This window comes from Oncorhynchus nerka, linkage group LG7, assembly GCF_034236695.1.
Source record: "Oncorhynchus nerka isolate Pitt River linkage group LG7, Oner_Uvic_2.0, whole genome shotgun sequence".
Lineage (NCBI taxonomy): Eukaryota > Metazoa > Chordata > Actinopteri > Salmoniformes > Salmonidae > Oncorhynchus > Oncorhynchus nerka.
This window is the reverse complement of record NC_088402.1, coordinates 44925022-44942531: the sequence shown is the minus strand read 5'-3', so window position 1 is coordinate 44942531 and position 17510 is coordinate 44925022. Positions and strand designations below refer to the sequence as shown.

The following is a 17510-nucleotide window of genomic DNA, read 5'->3' as shown; positions in this document are numbered from 1 at the left end:
ACTCAGCCATGAGTCAGACACATTATTTTGTGAATAGTCTGAAAATGAATTAATTTATGACTAACAATTGAGCATACACACTGTGTGTGTCTATTATATACATACATACATACATACATACATACATACATACATACATACATACATACATACATACATACATACATACAGTGGGGCAAAAAAGTATTTAGTCAGCCACCAATTGTGACGCTCTCCCACTTAAAAAGATGAGAGAGGCCTGTAATTTTCATCATAGGTACACTTCAACTATGACAGACAAAATGAGAAAAAAAATCCAGAAAATCACATTGTAGGATTTTTAATGAATTTATTTGCAAATTATGGTGGAAATTAAGTATTTGGTCCATAACAAAAGTTTATCTCAATACTTTGTTATATACCCTTTGTTGGCAATGACAGAGGTCAAATGTTTTCTGTAAGTCTTCACAAGGTTTTCACACACTGTTGCTGGTATTTTGGCCCATTCCTCCATGCAGATCTCCTCTAGAGCAGTGATGTTTTGGGGCTGTTGCTGGGCAACACAACTTTCAACTCCCTCCAAAGATTTTCTATGGGGTTGAGATCTGGAGACTGGCTAGGCCACTCCAGGACCTTGAAATGCTTCTTATGAAGCCACTCCTTCGTTGCCCGGGCGGTGTGTTTGGGATCATTATCACGCTGAAAGATCCAGCCTCGTTTCATCTTCAATGCCCTTGCTGAGGTTTTCACTCAAAATCTCACGATACATGGCCCCATTCATTCTTTCCTTTACACGGATCAGTCGTCCTGGTCTCTTTGCAGAAAAACAGCCCCAAAGCATGATGTTTCCACCCCCATGCTTCACAGTAGGTATGGGGTTCTTTGGATGCAACTCAGCATTCTTTGTCCTCCAAACACGACGAGTTGAGGTTTTACCAAAAAGTTCCATTTTGGTTTCATCTGACCATATGCCATTCTCCCAATATTCTTCTGGATCATCCAAATGCTCTCTAGCAAACTTCAGACGGGCCTGGACATGTACTGGAGGGGGACACGTCTGGCACTGCAGGATTTGAGACCCTGGCGGCGTAGTATGTTACTGATGGTAGGCTTTGTTACTTTGGTCCCAGCTCTCTGCAGGTCATTCACTAGGTCCCCCCCGTGTGGTTCTGGGATTTTTGCTCACCGTTCTTGTGATCATTTTGACCCCACGGGGTGAGATCTTGCGTGGAGCCCCAGATCGAGGGAGATTATCAGTGGTCTTTTATGTCTTCCATTTCCTAATAATTGCTCCCACAGTTGATTTCTTCAAACCAAGCTGCTTACCTATTGCAGATTCAGTCTTCCCAGCCTGGTGCAGGTCTACAATTTTGTTTCTGGTGTCCTTTGACAGCTCTTTGGTCTTGGCCATAGTGGAGTTTGGAGTGTGACTGTTTGAGGTTGTGGACAGGTGTCTTTTATACTGATAAGATCAAACAGGTGCCATTAATACAGGTAACGAGTGGAGGACAGAGGAGCCTCTTAAAGAAGTTACAGGTCTGTGAGAGCCAGAAATCTTGCGTTTTTGTAGGTGACATACATACATACATACATACATACATACATACATACATACATACATACATACATACATACATACATACATACACTGCTCAAAAAAATAAAGGGAACACTTAAAAAACACAATGTAACTCCAAGTCAATCACACTTCTGTGAAATCAAACTGTCCACTTAGGAAGCAACACTGATTGACAATAAATTTCACATGCTGTTGTGCAAATGGAATAGACAAAAGGTGGAAATTATAGGCAATTAGCAAGACACCCCCAATAAAGGAGTGGTTCTGCAGGTGGGGACCACAGACCACTTCTCAGTTCCTATGCTTCCTGGCTGATGTTTTGGTCACTTTTGAATGCTGGCGGTGCTTTCACTCTAGTGGTAGCATGAGACGGAGTCTACAACCCACACAAGTGGCTCAGGTAGTGCAGCTCATCCAGGATGGTACATCAATGCGAGCTGTGGCAAGAAGGTTTGCTGTGTCTGTCAGTGTAGTGTCCAGAGCATGGAGGCGCTACCAGGAGACAGGCCAGTACATCAGGAGACGTGGAGGAGGCCGTAGGAGGGCAACAACCCAGCAGCAGGACCGCTACCTCCGCCTTTGTGCAAGGAGGAGCACTGCCAGAGCCCTGCAAAATTACCTCCAGCAGGCCACAAATGTGCATGTGTCTGCTCAAACGGTCAGAAACAGACTCCATGAGGGTGGTATGAGGGCCCGATGTCCACAGGTGGGGGTTGTGCTTGCAGACCAACACCGTGCAGGACCTTTGGCATTTGCCAGAGAACACCAAGATTGGCAAATTTGCCACTGGCGCCCTGTGCTCTTCACAGATGAAAGCAGGTTCACATGGTGCACGTGACAGAGTCTGGAGACGCCGTGGAGAACGTTCTTCTGCCTGCAACATTCTCCATCATGACCAGTTTGGCAGTGGGTCAGTCATGGTGTGGGGTGGCATTTCTTTGGGGGGCCACACAGCCCTCCATGTGCTCAGCAGAGGTAGCCTGACTGCCATTAGGTACCGAGATGAGATCCTCAGACCCCTTGTGAGACCATATGCTGGTGCGGTTGGCCCTGGGTTCCTCCTAATGCAAGACAATGCTAGACCTCATGTGGCTGGAGTGTGTCAGCAGTTCCTGCAAGAGGAAGGCATTGATGCTATGGACTGGCCCGCCCATTCCTCAGACCTGAATCCAGTTGAGCACATCTTGGACATCATGTCTCGCTCCATCCACCAACGCCACGTTGCACCACAGACTGTCCAGGAGTTGGCGGATGCTTTAGTCCAGGTCTGGGAGGAGATCCCTCTGGAGACCATCTGCCACCTCATCAGGAGCATGCCCAGGCGTTGTAGGGAGGTCATACAGGCACGTGGAGGCCACACACACTCCTGAGCCTCATTTTGGCTTGTTTTAAGGACATTACATCAAAGTTGGATCAGCCTGTAGTGTGGTTTTCCAATTTAATTTTGAGTGTGACTCCAAATCCAGACCTCCATGGGTTGATAAATTTGATTTCCATTGATCATTTTTGTGTGATTTTGTTGTCAGCACATTCAACTATGTAAAGAAAAAAGTATTTCATAAGAATATTTCATTCATTCAGATCTAGGATGTGTTATTTTAGTGTTCCCTTTATTTTTTTGAGCAGTGTGCATGCATACATACGTACGTACGTACAGTTGAAGTCGAAAGTTTACATACAGCTTAGCCAAATACATTTAAATTCAATTTTCCCAATTGCTGACATTTAATCCTTGTAAAAAATCACCGTCAGTTAGGATCACCACATTATTTAAAAAATGTGAAATGTCAGAATAATAGTAGAGAGAATTATTTATTTATTTCATCACTTTCCCAGTGGGTCAGAAGTTTACATACACTCAATTAGTATTTGGTAGCATTGCCTTTAAATTGTTTAACTTGGGTCAAATGTTTCGGGTAGCCTTCCACAAGCTTCCGACAATAAATTGGGTGAATTTTGGCCCATTCTTCCTGACAGAGCTGCTGTAACTGAGTCAGGTTTGTAGGCCTCCTTGCTTGCACACTTTTTTTCAGTTCTGCCCACAAATGTTCTATAGGATTGAGGTCAGGGCTTTGTGATGGCCACTCAAATACCGTGACTTTGTTGTCCTTAAGTCATTTTGCCACAACTTTGGAAGTATGCTTGAGGTCATTTCTCCAAAAAGTATGATCTTTGTCCCCATGTGCAGTTGCAAACCATAGTTTGGCTTTTTATTGGCGGTTTTGGAGCAGTGGCTTCTTCCTTGCTGAGCGGCCTTTCAGGTTATGTCGATATAGGACTCGTTTTACTGTGAATATAGATACTTTTGTATCAGCATCTTCACAAGGTCCTTTGCTGTTGTTCTGGGATTGATTTGCACTTTTCGCACCAAAGTACGTTCATCTCTAGGAGACAGAATGCGTCTCCTTCCTGAGTGGTATGATGGCTGCGTGGTCCCATGGTGTTTATACTTGCGTATTATTGTTTGTAAAGATGAACGTGGTACCTTCAGGCGTTTGGAAATTGCTCCCAAGGATGAGCCTTGGCGGTCTAAAAGTTTTTTTCTGAGGTCTTGGCTGATTTCTTTTGATTTTCCCATGATGTCATGCAAAGAGGCACTGAGCTTGAAGGTAGGCCTTGAAATACATCCACAGTTACACCGCCAATTGACTCAAATGATGTCAATTAGCCTATCAGAAGCTTCTAAAGCCATGCCATCATTTTCTGGAATTTTCCAATCTTTTTAAAGGCACAGTCAACTTAGTGGATGTAAACTTCTGACCCACTGGAATTGTGATACGGTGAAATAATCTGTCTGTAAACAATTGTTGGAAAAATTACTTCACATCATGCACAAAATAGATGTCCTAAACCCGACTCGCCAAACTATAGTTTAACAAGAAATTTGTGGAGTGGTTGGAAAAACAAGTTTTAATGACTCCAACCTAAGTGTATGTAAACTTCTGACTTCGTGTGTGTGTGTGTGTGTGTGTGTGTGTGTGTGTGTGTGTGTGTGTGTGTGTGTGTGTGTGTGTGTGTGTGTGTGTGTGTGTGTGTGTATACACAGTATGCCTGTGGGGTCGCCTATTTGTTCTATGTGCTGTGTGTAAGCATTAAAAGCAGTGAGTAGTCTGACCAGGGATGATTATTATAACGAGTGCATATCTGAGCACACTTATCTGATTGATCTATTAAAGTGTGTGTGTACATTTGCATATGTATGCATATAATTACGGGCTGATATCAATGTGTGCAAGCCAAGGGATAGTACAGATGTCATGCACACTGTAGAAAGACTCAACAGCTGTCACTTGGGGAGACTGTAGGGATGAATGTAGAATAGATTCAATTTGCGAGGAGGGTAAATGGGTGTGAATTGAAGAGAAATTGGATGAATGGTGGGGAGAAGGGTGGGGGATGGGGTAAGAAATTAATGAAAGTTTGACATGAGCAGCGGGTGGGGGTGGGTCAGTGGGGGTTGTGGGACGAGGGTGCATTGAGGCAGTACGTTTATCAGCTTAAATACAGACATCTGTTACAGAGAACTATGGTGTTTTGTCGGGGGGTGGGGGGTACGAGTGTGTGTGCGTGTATGTGGAGGGGAAAGGGGCTCTTATGACAACTCCTCAGGCTCTGTGAACTCAGGCGCACAGAGCAGGGCCAGCGTTTAATCTGATGGACATGCATCTCTATATATATCGCACTTAGGTGGAATTAAACTGACTAAACCTAAAAAAAAAAAAACTAGGACGCAGCTCTATGAAAACAAGTCCAGCTCCCACAATTGTAGTTTTTTACCCCTGTGCAATATGGACAAACATAACATATGGTTGACATATACTTCCAACATTATGCACAGAGAAAATGGTTGACGATTCAGAATCAACTCGCCTCTGACTGTACAGTACCTACTTCCGTATATATCTCTACTTTTAGAGATATACTCTGTATCTTCGGACGAAGAAAAGCAGCGAGGTTGTATTTCAATGTATGACCCCACCCTAGAGAGCGCTGAATGTGTAAACAGGCCGAGCATGACCAGCAGTGACATACTGAAGACAGGCTTGCTCATTGATTACAGATTGTTGACGTGTGTGTGCGCGTAGGGAGATTTCCCATCTGTGTTTGCGATTGTACCTTTTTTTCTGTGCCTGCCTTTGTTGCTTTGTTTATCTCTTTGTGTGCCTGAGTGTTTTTCTATGTCAGATTTCTTTCGCTTTGTTTGCATCTGCGAATAGAGATATAGCCTATGTCTCCACCTGTGTGTTTTCTGTGCTCTGTAATTATCTCTGTACATGTTCTGTGTACATCTGTGTTCTGGTGTATGTGTGTGATGGGGGGTTGATTATAGTCGCAGGTCTCGTTGCCAGGAGACGGTGGGGACGAGGGATGCCAGGTTGCTAGGTAACCGGCGCGATGCAATGACCAGCGCTGTGTGATGGAGCGGAGGGAGGCGAAAGGGAAAATTGTCTTTGTGCCCCCCCTTCCCTCACTCCCACCCTCCCTGTACACACTCTTGAGAGAGACGGAGATGGTCTCCGCTGATATATTTACCTTTCAGTCACTGCTTTTCGGGCAGACGGGCAGAATGGACTTGAATTAGAGAGAAATGTGTCACCCTCTTCACTGCAGCCTGTTTGGGGCTTATTGATACAGTGAGCGAGTGGAGGGGACAGAGATTATGAGCTGTCCTCTGGTTTGGAAGAGGGCAAGAGAGGAGAGAAATGTGATGAAGAATGTGATTAACAGGGATATACACACCCTGTCTCTGCTATCATCTCCCATCCCACATTCACGCTCCTCTATAAATATGAGCGTGTGTGTGTGTGTGCGCGCATTGAGGGGATGTGGTCAGGTGTGGGGGAGGGGTCTTGCTGTGATTTGGTTGGATGATCTATGGATTTAATATCTCATACTGTAATCCTAGCGAAATCCCTTTTGGCATCACAGGGGGAAAAATTAACTGTGTGTGTGCTCACATCAATGTAGGCAAGAGTGTTTATACATACGAGGCTGCCATGAACAGACGGTGCATGTGTCTACAGACTGCCTGTGTGGACATTTGTGTTTGTGCCACTGTGTTTGTAGAGTTTGAGAAATAATCATAAGGTCACTGTAGCTTTCGATTAAAAAAAAAACGGCAACATGAACATTGAGAGATAAAATGGGTCACAGATACGGCCGGTTTGGCCTTTTGGCTGTATTTTATCTGTGCTGTTTTTTTTGTTTTTAAATGAGCCTGTTGATTTGCAGAGAAAATATAGAAGAGGAAAAGTATGAAGTGGCTCGGCTCGCACAGTGGAATAGGTGGAGACATTTTCTTGGTCCCCACAGTATCTGCCCTTGTGGCAGCAGTTAAATGCAACAGGCACCATCCCATGTCCCCTTGTCCCTAAAATTCCAGTTCTCCCCCAAGCATCCTTTCTCCCTCGCGACATACACATCCTAATAATCCCAATGTCTCTCAACCTAGTACCACCCTTTAGTCATTCGTTTTTTCCCCCTTTCCTACGCGCGTTGTTCGGGGCAACCTTGTTTACCTGCTGTGGATCTCATCACAAGGGTGTCATGGTGACCGCAATGCGAGGTGGAGACTTTGTCAGAGGAGCAGGGCTGGTTGCCGTGCCGATGTCGAGTGCCACTGCCTCGATGGCCTCCCCCCTGATCCAAGCCTTGCTCTTGTATACTCTTAATTCCTGTCTCTTGTGCCATCTGCTCTGCTTCTACTCTCCTTATCGTAACCGTGGTAGCACTCAAGTCATAGATTGACTAACCTAGCGTTTATATGACGTATACTCTGTTTTATTCAGGCTGTTGTAATATCCTGAAATTCGATTTGAGACGGGTTTATACGAACAATCTATCAAACAATTGTTGCGTCATGAGGTTGTCATTGAAGTCCAAGTGTTGGCTAAGACGTGATATTTTGGCTTTGTGTGTTTTATTACAGTCATCTTTAACCCGATGCAAATTAAATGAACTCATTTAGCAGGTGACTTTATCCAAGGTGACTTTGTCGAACATTTTGAGGCGTGTAGAAAAACATCACCTCTGAGAAGAAAATTCTATTCTATTTACTGACTTCCGGAAACATTCACCACGTTCACATGCGTTTGAATTACTGCTTTCATTCCTTCCCGGTAAACAGATGCTTCTCAAATCCACACGGTCATCGAATTCATTGTCATAATCAATGGCTCATTCTCCATCAGAAAACACCAGGCCTGCTGGTGATGGTGTTTGTGCATGCAGGTGGCAAGGGCCCGGCTGCACTGATCAATACTGTCTCCCAGTGACTGATCACAACTGATCAATCAGAGACTGGGATCAGTGACTAGCTCAAATGTCACCAGCTCCATAATTAAGACCTTCATTAAGCCAGCGGTAACACACTGTCACTCTGCCCCGCTCCTTTCTGCACGCCAATCCCTTTCCTCTCTGCACCCTCCACCCGCTCTCCTTCTCACTGCATCACCAAACATTTGAGAGAGAGCATTGAAGTGCCTAGCTACGCCTACATCATTACAAGGATTGTGTTCGTGGTCCACAACTGTTGTGAAGTCATTTTTGCGGATTGGGTTTTGATGACGTGTGAAAGGTGGTCTGTTTCTTACTTTGTTTTGGTTGCGCTCTCCTCATTCTGGTCTAATTCTTACTTTGTTTTGGTTGCGCTCTCCTCATTCTGGTCTGATTCTGATTCTATCCATTCCTCTACAGCTCCTTCCCCCTCTCGCTCTGCTCAGAATCTTTCACCATTCTAATCCAGCATGCTTTGGTAATCCAGATTAGCCGGCGAGCATTCTTAATCTTATCACTTGCCCAATCCCGCGTGGGTGTGTGCTTTTCCTGTTTTTTTTTTAATGCCTGATAGGGAGAGAAGAAACGATAGAGGACAGGATTAGATAAGGGCGTTTGAGAGACGAGAGGGAGGGGGACAAGAAAAGTGAATGAGATCTTGAACAGTATCACTGACAGACTCTGGGAGGGAATATAATTGATAGGGAATGAGAGGAGAGGAGAAGGAGAGCAGTAAACCAGGAGGGTGATGGGTCGAGGCAGGGCTTCATCAGAAGCCCAGGGAGTGGCCAGCTCACATTCCAGCTCTTTTTCTTGTGTTCTACTTACATATGCACAATATGCATGTATGTACAGTACATATGCAACTAAACAAGCATCTGCTTAATTATGGATGTGCCTTGGGTTAAGAGCAACTTACTTACTGACCATGTAATGTGGGCTTTCTATTTCAGATGAACCGGCCCATTCAAGTGAAGCCAGCAGACAGCGAGGGCAGAGGGGGTAAGAGACATCCGTCCATAGCAACACCTGTTCAAACAACACCTCTCAAACACCTGTCTAACATATTACCCTTTTGAAACAACACTCTGTCTCAAACCAACTGCAATGTCTCAAGACAAAAGCCTGAAACAGCTTCCCGCCCAGCTTCAACAAAAATAGCCACTCGTCACTGCTGCTGAGCAACTTCTGCTTCTAAACCATACCTCTAGAAAAATGAGTAACTCAAGAATGCTACTACTTTAATATTTGAGTGCCTGACTAGAGAAAGTAATTATAATAAGGATTTCAACCAACTGCGTATTTCATTATGTCACCGAGCATACAGAACAGTGGATGACGAAGGAGCATTCCAGTCACAGCCAGATCGTGCTCTTTTATGCAGCACGATTCCTTGATACTGCACTCTGGTGGCCTTTTCTGTATATAGCAGGGTTATAGCACAATAGTCACAGGCATCAACATACTGTATGTTGTAACACCCTACATGAATGCCTAACAATTTAGCTGATCGATTAACACACATTGGGTTTATGAAGCAATGTAAAACAATTAAATCATTCAATTATAATCATTCAATTTTGCCTCTGCCTCAACCAACCACTCTCTCTGCCCCCCCCCCCCATCACTCTATGTCCAAATTCCTTTCTCTGCGTTCCTATCTTGGCCCCTCACCTCATCTTCCCCTTAGAAGACAGGAAGCTGTTTGTGGGCATGCTGGGGAAGCAGCAGTCTGACGCGGACGTGAGGAAGATGTTTGAGGAGTTTGGGAACATTGAAGAGTGCACCGTGCTCCGCGGCCCTGACGGCACTAGCAAAGGTAGCTCACACCATTACTGACCGCTGCAGCATTTAGCCTTACATCGACGCCGCCACGTCAACAGCACTAATATTACCATTAAGGTCAGGAATCGGTCACATCTAAACTTGTGGTACTGCATAGATGCTTGATTTTCTGTGTTGTATGAGGCATGACTGATGATGCAACATGTTTTATAGAGCATAGGTAATGATGCGGAAACGCAGTTTATGGGTTGTGATTGATGACGTAGTGAATGTTTTGTGGACCACGGTTCATGACGTGGCTATAACTGATGAAGTGCCGATTGTGAGATGCACTTTGTAGGCCGTAGCCGTGTCACGTGAGGGGAGGCCAGGGTTTAACGATGTGTCATGTTTTGTAGGCTGTGCCTTTGTGAAGTACCAGAACAATGCAGAGGCTGCGGCAGCCATCAGCACTCTGCATGGGAGCCGCACTCTACCGGTCAGTCAGTCACACACAGTCTCTCTCTCTCTCTCTCTCTCTCTCTCTCTCTCTCTCTCTCTCTCTCTCTCTATCTCCCTCTCCCTCTCTCTCTCTCTCTCCCCCTCTCTCTCTCTCTCTCTCTCTCTAACAACACCTCTCAAACACCTGTCTAACAATGAATAGCATTCTCTCTCTCTCTCTCTCTCTCTCTCTCTCTCTCTCTCTCTCTCTCTCCAAAGCAGTCATTTAGACATAGAGACTGTAGTTTATAGGAGTGGAGACAATGTATGCTCCTCAGTCCTTGTGTTAACAGTGATGTAGGTAATTTGGTACAGTGACGTGTGTAATTTTCACCGTGTAATGTCCACCTTTCTGCCCGCAGGGAGCCTCTTCCAGCCTGGTGGTGAAGTTCGCCGACTCTGAGAAGGAGCGAGGGATAAGGCGCATGCAGCAGGTGGCGTCCCAGCTGGGGGTCATCAGTCCCATGACCTTACACCTCGGGGCTTACAATGCCTACACACAAGCAGTGAGTACTAGTAGTACTGAACCCCAAGCATTATAGTACTGAACCCCAAGCATAATACTCAAGCCAACACACTGGTGGTGAATGGCTACACCCCAAAATGGCACCCGATATTTCTTATACGGGTCATAAGTAGTGCACTACTATAGGGGATAGGGTGCCATTTGGGATGTGATCCTGACGGTGAATGAGACTCCTTCGCTTTTTTTCTTCTTTGTAGCTGGTGCAGCAGCAGGCTCTGGTGGCCCAGTCGGCCTACTTGTCTCCTGTGTCCACCATCACCATGCAGCAGTTGGCTGCCCTCAACCCGAGCAGCCTCATTGCCACGCCCATCGCATCACTCACTACCTCCTCAGGTACTTAATAACAAGCTGCCGTCCTCTGCCACTTTTCATCCCCTCCCACGGGATTCTCTGCTTGGCTCACTTTCTCTCTTTATATATACGTTTCGTTTCTCTAAAGTCTTGGCCCCATTTTGTCTGCTTTTGGTTCCATTTTATTGCATTTGTCCCTGCGTTTTGTTTCACCGTGTCTGCCTGTCCCCCTAAACGGTCGTCCTGTGCAGGTACCAGCACTCCGCCCACCATGGCAGCCACACCGGTGCCTGCTCTGCCTCCACCACTCAGCTACCCTCCAGTCCCAGCTCCACCCAATGGACAGTCAGTGTCTGAAACCCTGTACACCAATGGAGTTCATTCTTACCAAGGTATCTCACTTACTCTGACTTTGCTTCCATCAGAGTATCATTATGAAAATGCAAGCAAATGAACCTTATCTAGCATGTTTGTTCGTTTACTAAGGGTGTAAGCTGTTGCACGGCACCAAATGCCATTTAGAGCATGTAGCACCCGCCAAAAAAGCATGTTTGTATAGCAGTTGATAAATCGGGCTGTTGTTTTTCTTTGATTTTCTCTCTCTCAGCTCAAACTCCAGTTTTGGATCCTCTTCAGCAAGCGTACGCTGGGATGCAGCACTACACAGGTGGGACAGTAGTGAGTCCATTTGAGTCCTTAAAATTTCCTGGAGGGAATTTTAGGTTTGAAATGCCCTCTCAACAGTCCTTAATGTTTACTTATGCAAACACACCCACAGCAACCTACCCTTCTGCCTATGGAATGGTGGGGCAGCCATTCCCACACCAACACACAATGGTTGCACAGCAACATCAGCAGCCTCAGCAACTGCAACAACGAGAAGGTGATTTCTACTTACTTGTCCACCCTTCTATGCATTCTCTCGTTTTGACTATGTTCAATGTTGGTTCCCCCACAGAGTGAGACAGTCTAAAATCACTACCTCATCCTGATCATCTCAAGTCACGTTAGAACCCCTCAGGGAGCCTTGATGGTCTAACCTTCCACTGTCTTCTTCTTCTTCTTCTTCTTCTCAGGGCCTGAGGGGTGTAACATCTTCATCTATCACCTGCCTCAGGAGTTCACTGACTCTGAGATGCTGCAAATGTTCATCCCCTTCGGCAACGTCATCTCAGCAAAGGTCTTTGTTGACCGTGCCACCAATCAGAGCAAGTGCTTTGGTGAGTGACGACGACAACGGATGTGTCCCAAATGGCACCCCATACCGTAGGCGGTGCACTACTTTTGACCGGGGCCCATAGGGAATAGTGTGCCACATTGAGAACATAGTAAATTATGAGGAGGAGGCAATGCTGGGAAGGATTATACTCCCTTCTCGTAGTTTAATACTTTCACAGAATTGGCCATAAGGTTTTGCTTCTGTTTGCTTCTCTTCAGGTTTTGTGAGTTTTGACAACCCGTCCAGTGCTCAGACGGCAATTCAGGCCATGAATGGTTTCCAGATTGGCATGAAGAGGCTCAAGGTGCAGCTCAAGAGGCCCAAGGATGCCAACCGACCCTACTAAATGAGCAAGGGAGATGAGAAGGTGAGCAAGGGGGGGGATGAGAATGGAGGGTCAGGGGGACTGACAGGCAGTGAGAAACTGTGAAAGGTAGGTTATGGGATCATTTGTTAAAATTTTGTGGAAGCTCAGTATTAAAATAATGACTTATCAACTGGGATAAAATAAGTGAACCAGATCCACACATGAGTAAGGTGACAGTCTACTAAAAGCAGTAATTGTTTAAAACATTACATTTAGACACAATCATAGGACTACTTGGTTTGTTGAGATAAGGCCATACCAATGCCGTGACAAATGGATTGACAACATGTTTCATTATTCAAAAGCAGATTTAATATAGTCCAGACAAATGTTTCATTAACAAGTGTTGTATGATTAGGTTGAAGACAATAACTATTATACGTCATTAATTTATTTTTTACTTTTTATTTATTGTTTTTGTGCTGTGTCATATGTCATTTTCCTGAGAAAAAAAACATCATACCACACTCAAGACTGTCCTGTCCATACATATATCGTGGAGACTACGTCGCTATGGTTGCCTAGCAACCGCTAAAAAAAACCTTCCTCTCACAGCGTTGTAAGTTAATTGGCCTGTGTTGGTTGCTGTGGCGATATTGCCTGTGATGGTTGCCATTTAGCTATTTTATTTTTGGCCGTTGCCTTTATTCACCATGCTCAACTGCATGGCGAGTTGCTGTGGCGACCATGAATTGTGTTTGGTGCGTTGTGAGTTTCCTCTATTATTTTGTCCTGTTTTTATCCTTACAAACACTGATAAATTACTGTCACTGTACCTCAGATTTTGTAAGCAATTGATTATCATGACAGGCTATTATATATTTTTTTGCAATATATCTATTTCATTGCACAGAGCAATATTAAGCATTAACCGTAAATCAAACATGTATCTAAATATTTTCTTTGGATTTTGTTTTTTGATTCGTTTCCTTTTTGTTGTTTGTCATGATTATCATTCTTACATATCCCCCATGTTTAGTTGGTCGCTGTTTTAGTTTTGGTGAGTGCAGGGTTTTTGTGCAGTCGTAATTGAATCCAAGTGACTTAGTGCCTGAACTTTGTTTGTTTTTGGTATGACTGATTGTGACCTACAGTGCAAGTTAGTGACATAATGATACTATGTGCGTGTGCGGATCCACACGAAGTACTTGTGTGTATTAATTCATAAATAAAGTAGTGTGTGTGTGTGTGTGTGTGTGTGTGTAGTTGTGTGTGTACCACGTGAGATACCGTTCATGTGGGGGGGTTTGGGTAAAACTGTATGGTTGTCGTTGTGACATGTCACATGTGCTGCTGACTGAGGAACAGCATTCATCTGTAGGAATTCTGGGTTATTTCGATTTTCCGATCAAACGTAAAGCCATAGGCTACGGTCTCACGAGGAACCTTTGACTTAACAGCTTAAAAAAAAAAAAAAAAAACGTTCTCTTATCTCTGAAAATGATTTCAGAAGAATTTTGAATCTCCTTTGACTCAATTGTTTGGTCAATGCGATTTAACATTAGACTCGAGTATTACGAAGAGATACAAAAACCACACCGCCCAGAATTCCTCTTGTGCATGTTTTGACATTTATTTGCCTGCCAAAACAATACAAATATTGAAGAAATGCACACCAATGCAGCAGTATGGTTGTCACTGTATGAGTTGCATGGACACTAGGCGTGCTTGTGTAGTTATCAATGAGGACATCCATGTGATATGTGTAACCAACGTGTTTGCAGATGTTTTTCCCATACTTCCAAAGACTGTCAACATACTCCATATATATATGCTCATCTAAACGATTTTAATATTTGTGTTTCTTTGTATTCATCCTCTCTTTCTGTCTCTCTCTTCCCCAGGGAAGATATAAGAGTTCTATCAAGAAACTGCTTGGGACGTTCCAGCCTTTTTGGTTGTTTCGCCAACCGTATAGCACAGGGAGCAACAACACTTCTCAGAAAAATATGATAAATATATGTATCTGCAACAATAACAAAAAAATCTGTAACAACAAAATAACAAACGTGTGGTGGGTGGTTGAGTACACATACCATTCCACAGCTGGATTCAGTCATATTATGTACAAACTGTATTGTCAGCTACAAGGTCTACATGAAAAAGCATATCACTTATTCTACTGAACAGGGTTTTACTGTATAGTGTGGTTTGTGGTCCATAACGTAAGGGGGAAGGGCAATGTCTGGGGTTGAAGAAGTTGGATGGTAACCTTTATCGGGGGGATAATATTCTGTATTGATTACCATTGGTCGATTTGGTATGTAGATTTAGTTTATTATTTCAAAGTAAATGATAGAAGGGGTAACTAAACAGGAAGAAAATCAACTTCTTCTCACTGTACATATCTTTGTTTTAAATGGAGTCAAATAATGAAAATGTGTTATTATAACCACTACTACTGGTATTGGCATAATGGTGGGAGGGAAGGTAATTGGGTGGAATTTTTGTATCTACATTTTTTACATTTAATTTTTTTGTTAATGGCGATTTTTTTCTTTTCTTTTTTTTTCTTCATTTTATTTTAGAAAATAGATTCCTGTGGTCTACAAGACTATGGATAAACTTATTGTAGAATGTTTAATTACATAAATGTAATTATCAAAAAATCATTGTTTAATTATTTATTCCCTACAATTGCTGTTTTAAAACATGTCTTTAAGAAAAAATAAAGTCAAATTTAGAAAATGATGTGTCCGTATGTGGATATGCATTGATGTGCAACAGAGAGCAGTGGGTTTTTAAATACATACCCCAAAATATGTTTTTCCCTGGCTTTCACTCTACTGTAGGAAACTACACTGTTAGTAAATATCTGAAGCCTGCTTGTCATATGAAAGCATAACCAATCAACCCCACATTTCTTTTTTTTCTTTTTCTTTTTTACCTGGTCAGAGAAAGTCATTAAAATTGTTAAGTTTATGTCCCATCCTTCATCCTGATGTTACCAGGTTCTGACCACTAGATCGTGCTGTTCCTGCTATAATGTAATTTATTTAAAGCTCAATGTTATAGGGATAGTTCACTCAAATTCCGAAATGACACTGGTTTATATATACAGACAGATACCAATGCTTTGGTTTCAGATGCTAACATTGAGTAGTAACATTGAGTATCACAATCCATTTTTACAGTGCCTTCAGAAAGTATTCAGACCCCTTGCCTTTTTCCAAATTTTGTTATGTTACAGCCTTATTCTAAAATGTATTAAATTGAATTGGGGGGGGGGCAACCTACACACGATATCACAATGACAAAGCAAAAACAGATTTTTAGAAATGTTTGCTAATTTATTTTTTTAATTTTTTTTTAAAGATATTCCATTTACATAAGTATTCAGACCCTTTACTCAGTACTTTGTTGAAGCACCTTTGGCAGTGATTACAGCATCAAGTCTTCTTGGGTATGACGCTACAAGCTTGGCACATCTGTATTTGAGGAGTTTCTCCCATTCTTCTCTGCAGATCCTCTCACACTCTGCCAGGTTGGATGGTGCAGCAACTCGCCCAGCTATTTTCAGGTATCTCCAGAGATGTTCGATCGGGTTCAAGTCCGGGCTCTGGCTGAGCCACTCAAGGGCATTCAGAGACATGTTCCCGAAGCCACTCCTGCGTTTTCTTGGCTGTGTGCTTAGGGTCGTTGTCCTGTTGGAAAGTGAACCTTCGCCCCAGTCCGAGGTCCTGAACGATCTGGAGCAGGCTTTCATCAAGGATCTCTCTTTGTACTTTGCTCTCTTCATCTTTGCCTCAATCCTGATTTGAAAGAGCTAATATAGAGTGCCTTCAGAAATTCACACCTCTGGACTTTTCCACATTTTGTTTCAGCCTGAATTTAAAAATTAATTCAAGTGCAAATGATTATTTATTATTGTTTTGTTCACTGGCCTACACATAGTACCCCCATAATGTCAAAGTGGAATGATGTTTTTAGAAATGTTTACAAATTAAAAATTAAGCTGAAATGTTTTGAGTCAATAAGTATTTAAGCCCTTTATTATGGCAAGCCTAAATACGTTCAGGAGTAAAAATGTGCTTAACAAGTCACATAATAAGCTGCATGGACTCACTCTGTGTAACAATAGTGTTTAACATGATTTTTTAAATTACTACCTCATCTCTGTATCCCACACATACAATTAACTGTAAGGGCCCTCCATTGAGCAGTCAATTTCAAGTGAAGATTCAACCTCAAAAACCAAGGAGATTTTCCAATGCCTCACAAAGAAGGGTACCCACTGTATTGGTAGATGGTTAAAAAAAACAGCATTGAAAATCCCTTTGAGAATGGTGAAGTTATTAATTCTGCTTTGGATAGTGTATCAACACACCCAGTCACTACAAAGATACAGGCGTCCTTCCTAACTTCGTTGCCGGAGAGGAAGGAAATCGCTCAGGAATTTCACCACGGGGCCAATTGAAACAGTTTTTAATGGCTGTAATAGGAGAAAACTGAGGATGGATCAACAACATTGTAGTTACTCCACAGTTCTAACCTAATTGACAGAGTGAAAAGGAAGCAAATATTTTTTTTTGTCCTGAATACTAAGTGTTATGTTTGTGGCAAATCCAATACAACACATTACTGAATACCACTCTCCATATTTTCAAGCATAGTGGTGGCTGCATCATGTTATGGAAATGCTTATAATCTATCAGGACTGTGGAGGTTTTCAGGATAAAAAAGAAACGGAATGGAAAAGCTGGTTACGTCTGCTTTCCACCAGACACTGGGAGATGAATTCACCTTTCAGTAGGACAGTAACATAAAACACAAGGCCAAATCAACAACGGAGTTGTCCAAGAAGACAGTGAATGTTTCTTAAGTGGCTGAGTTACAGTTTTGACTTAACCAATTTGTCAGAGCTTGAAGAATTTTTAAAAGAATAATGGGCAAATGTTGCACAATCCAGGTGTGGAAAGCTCTTCGACTTACCCCAGAAAGACTTACAGCTGTAATCGCAGACGAAGGTGATTCTAACATGTATTGACTCAGGGGGTTGAATACTCAT

General features: G+C 43.1%; 1 protein-coding gene across 4 annotated transcripts in view; it reads left to right on the top strand.

Moving 5' to 3' along the window:
• celf3a (cugbp, Elav-like family member 3a) overlaps positions 1-16421 on the top strand; it is a 32277-nt gene extending 15856 nt beyond the window's left edge. The window contains exons 5-15 of one of the 4 annotated variants that reach the window (XM_029663734.2): positions 8788-8836; positions 9528-9653; positions 10018-10097; positions 10462-10605; positions 10823-10958; positions 11168-11308; positions 11524-11583; positions 11695-11799; positions 11993-12136; positions 12354-12502; positions 14347-16420. In XM_029663734.2, the coding sequence (XP_029519594.1) occupies positions 8788-8836; positions 9528-9653; positions 10018-10097; positions 10462-10605; positions 10823-10958; positions 11168-11308; positions 11524-11583; positions 11695-11799; positions 11993-12136; positions 12354-12481 (1113 nt within the window). In that variant the 3' untranslated portion in view covers positions 12482-12502; positions 14347-16420. Of the gene's footprint in view, positions 1-8787; positions 8837-9524; positions 9654-10017; positions 10098-10461; positions 10606-10822; positions 10959-11167; positions 11309-11523; positions 11800-11992; positions 12137-12353; positions 12503-14346 lie in introns of all 4 variants that reach the window. The other 3 variants (XM_029663733.2, XM_029663732.2, XM_029663731.2) reach the window with 3 other exon arrangements.
• Positions 16422-17510: the final 1089 nt, after the last annotated feature.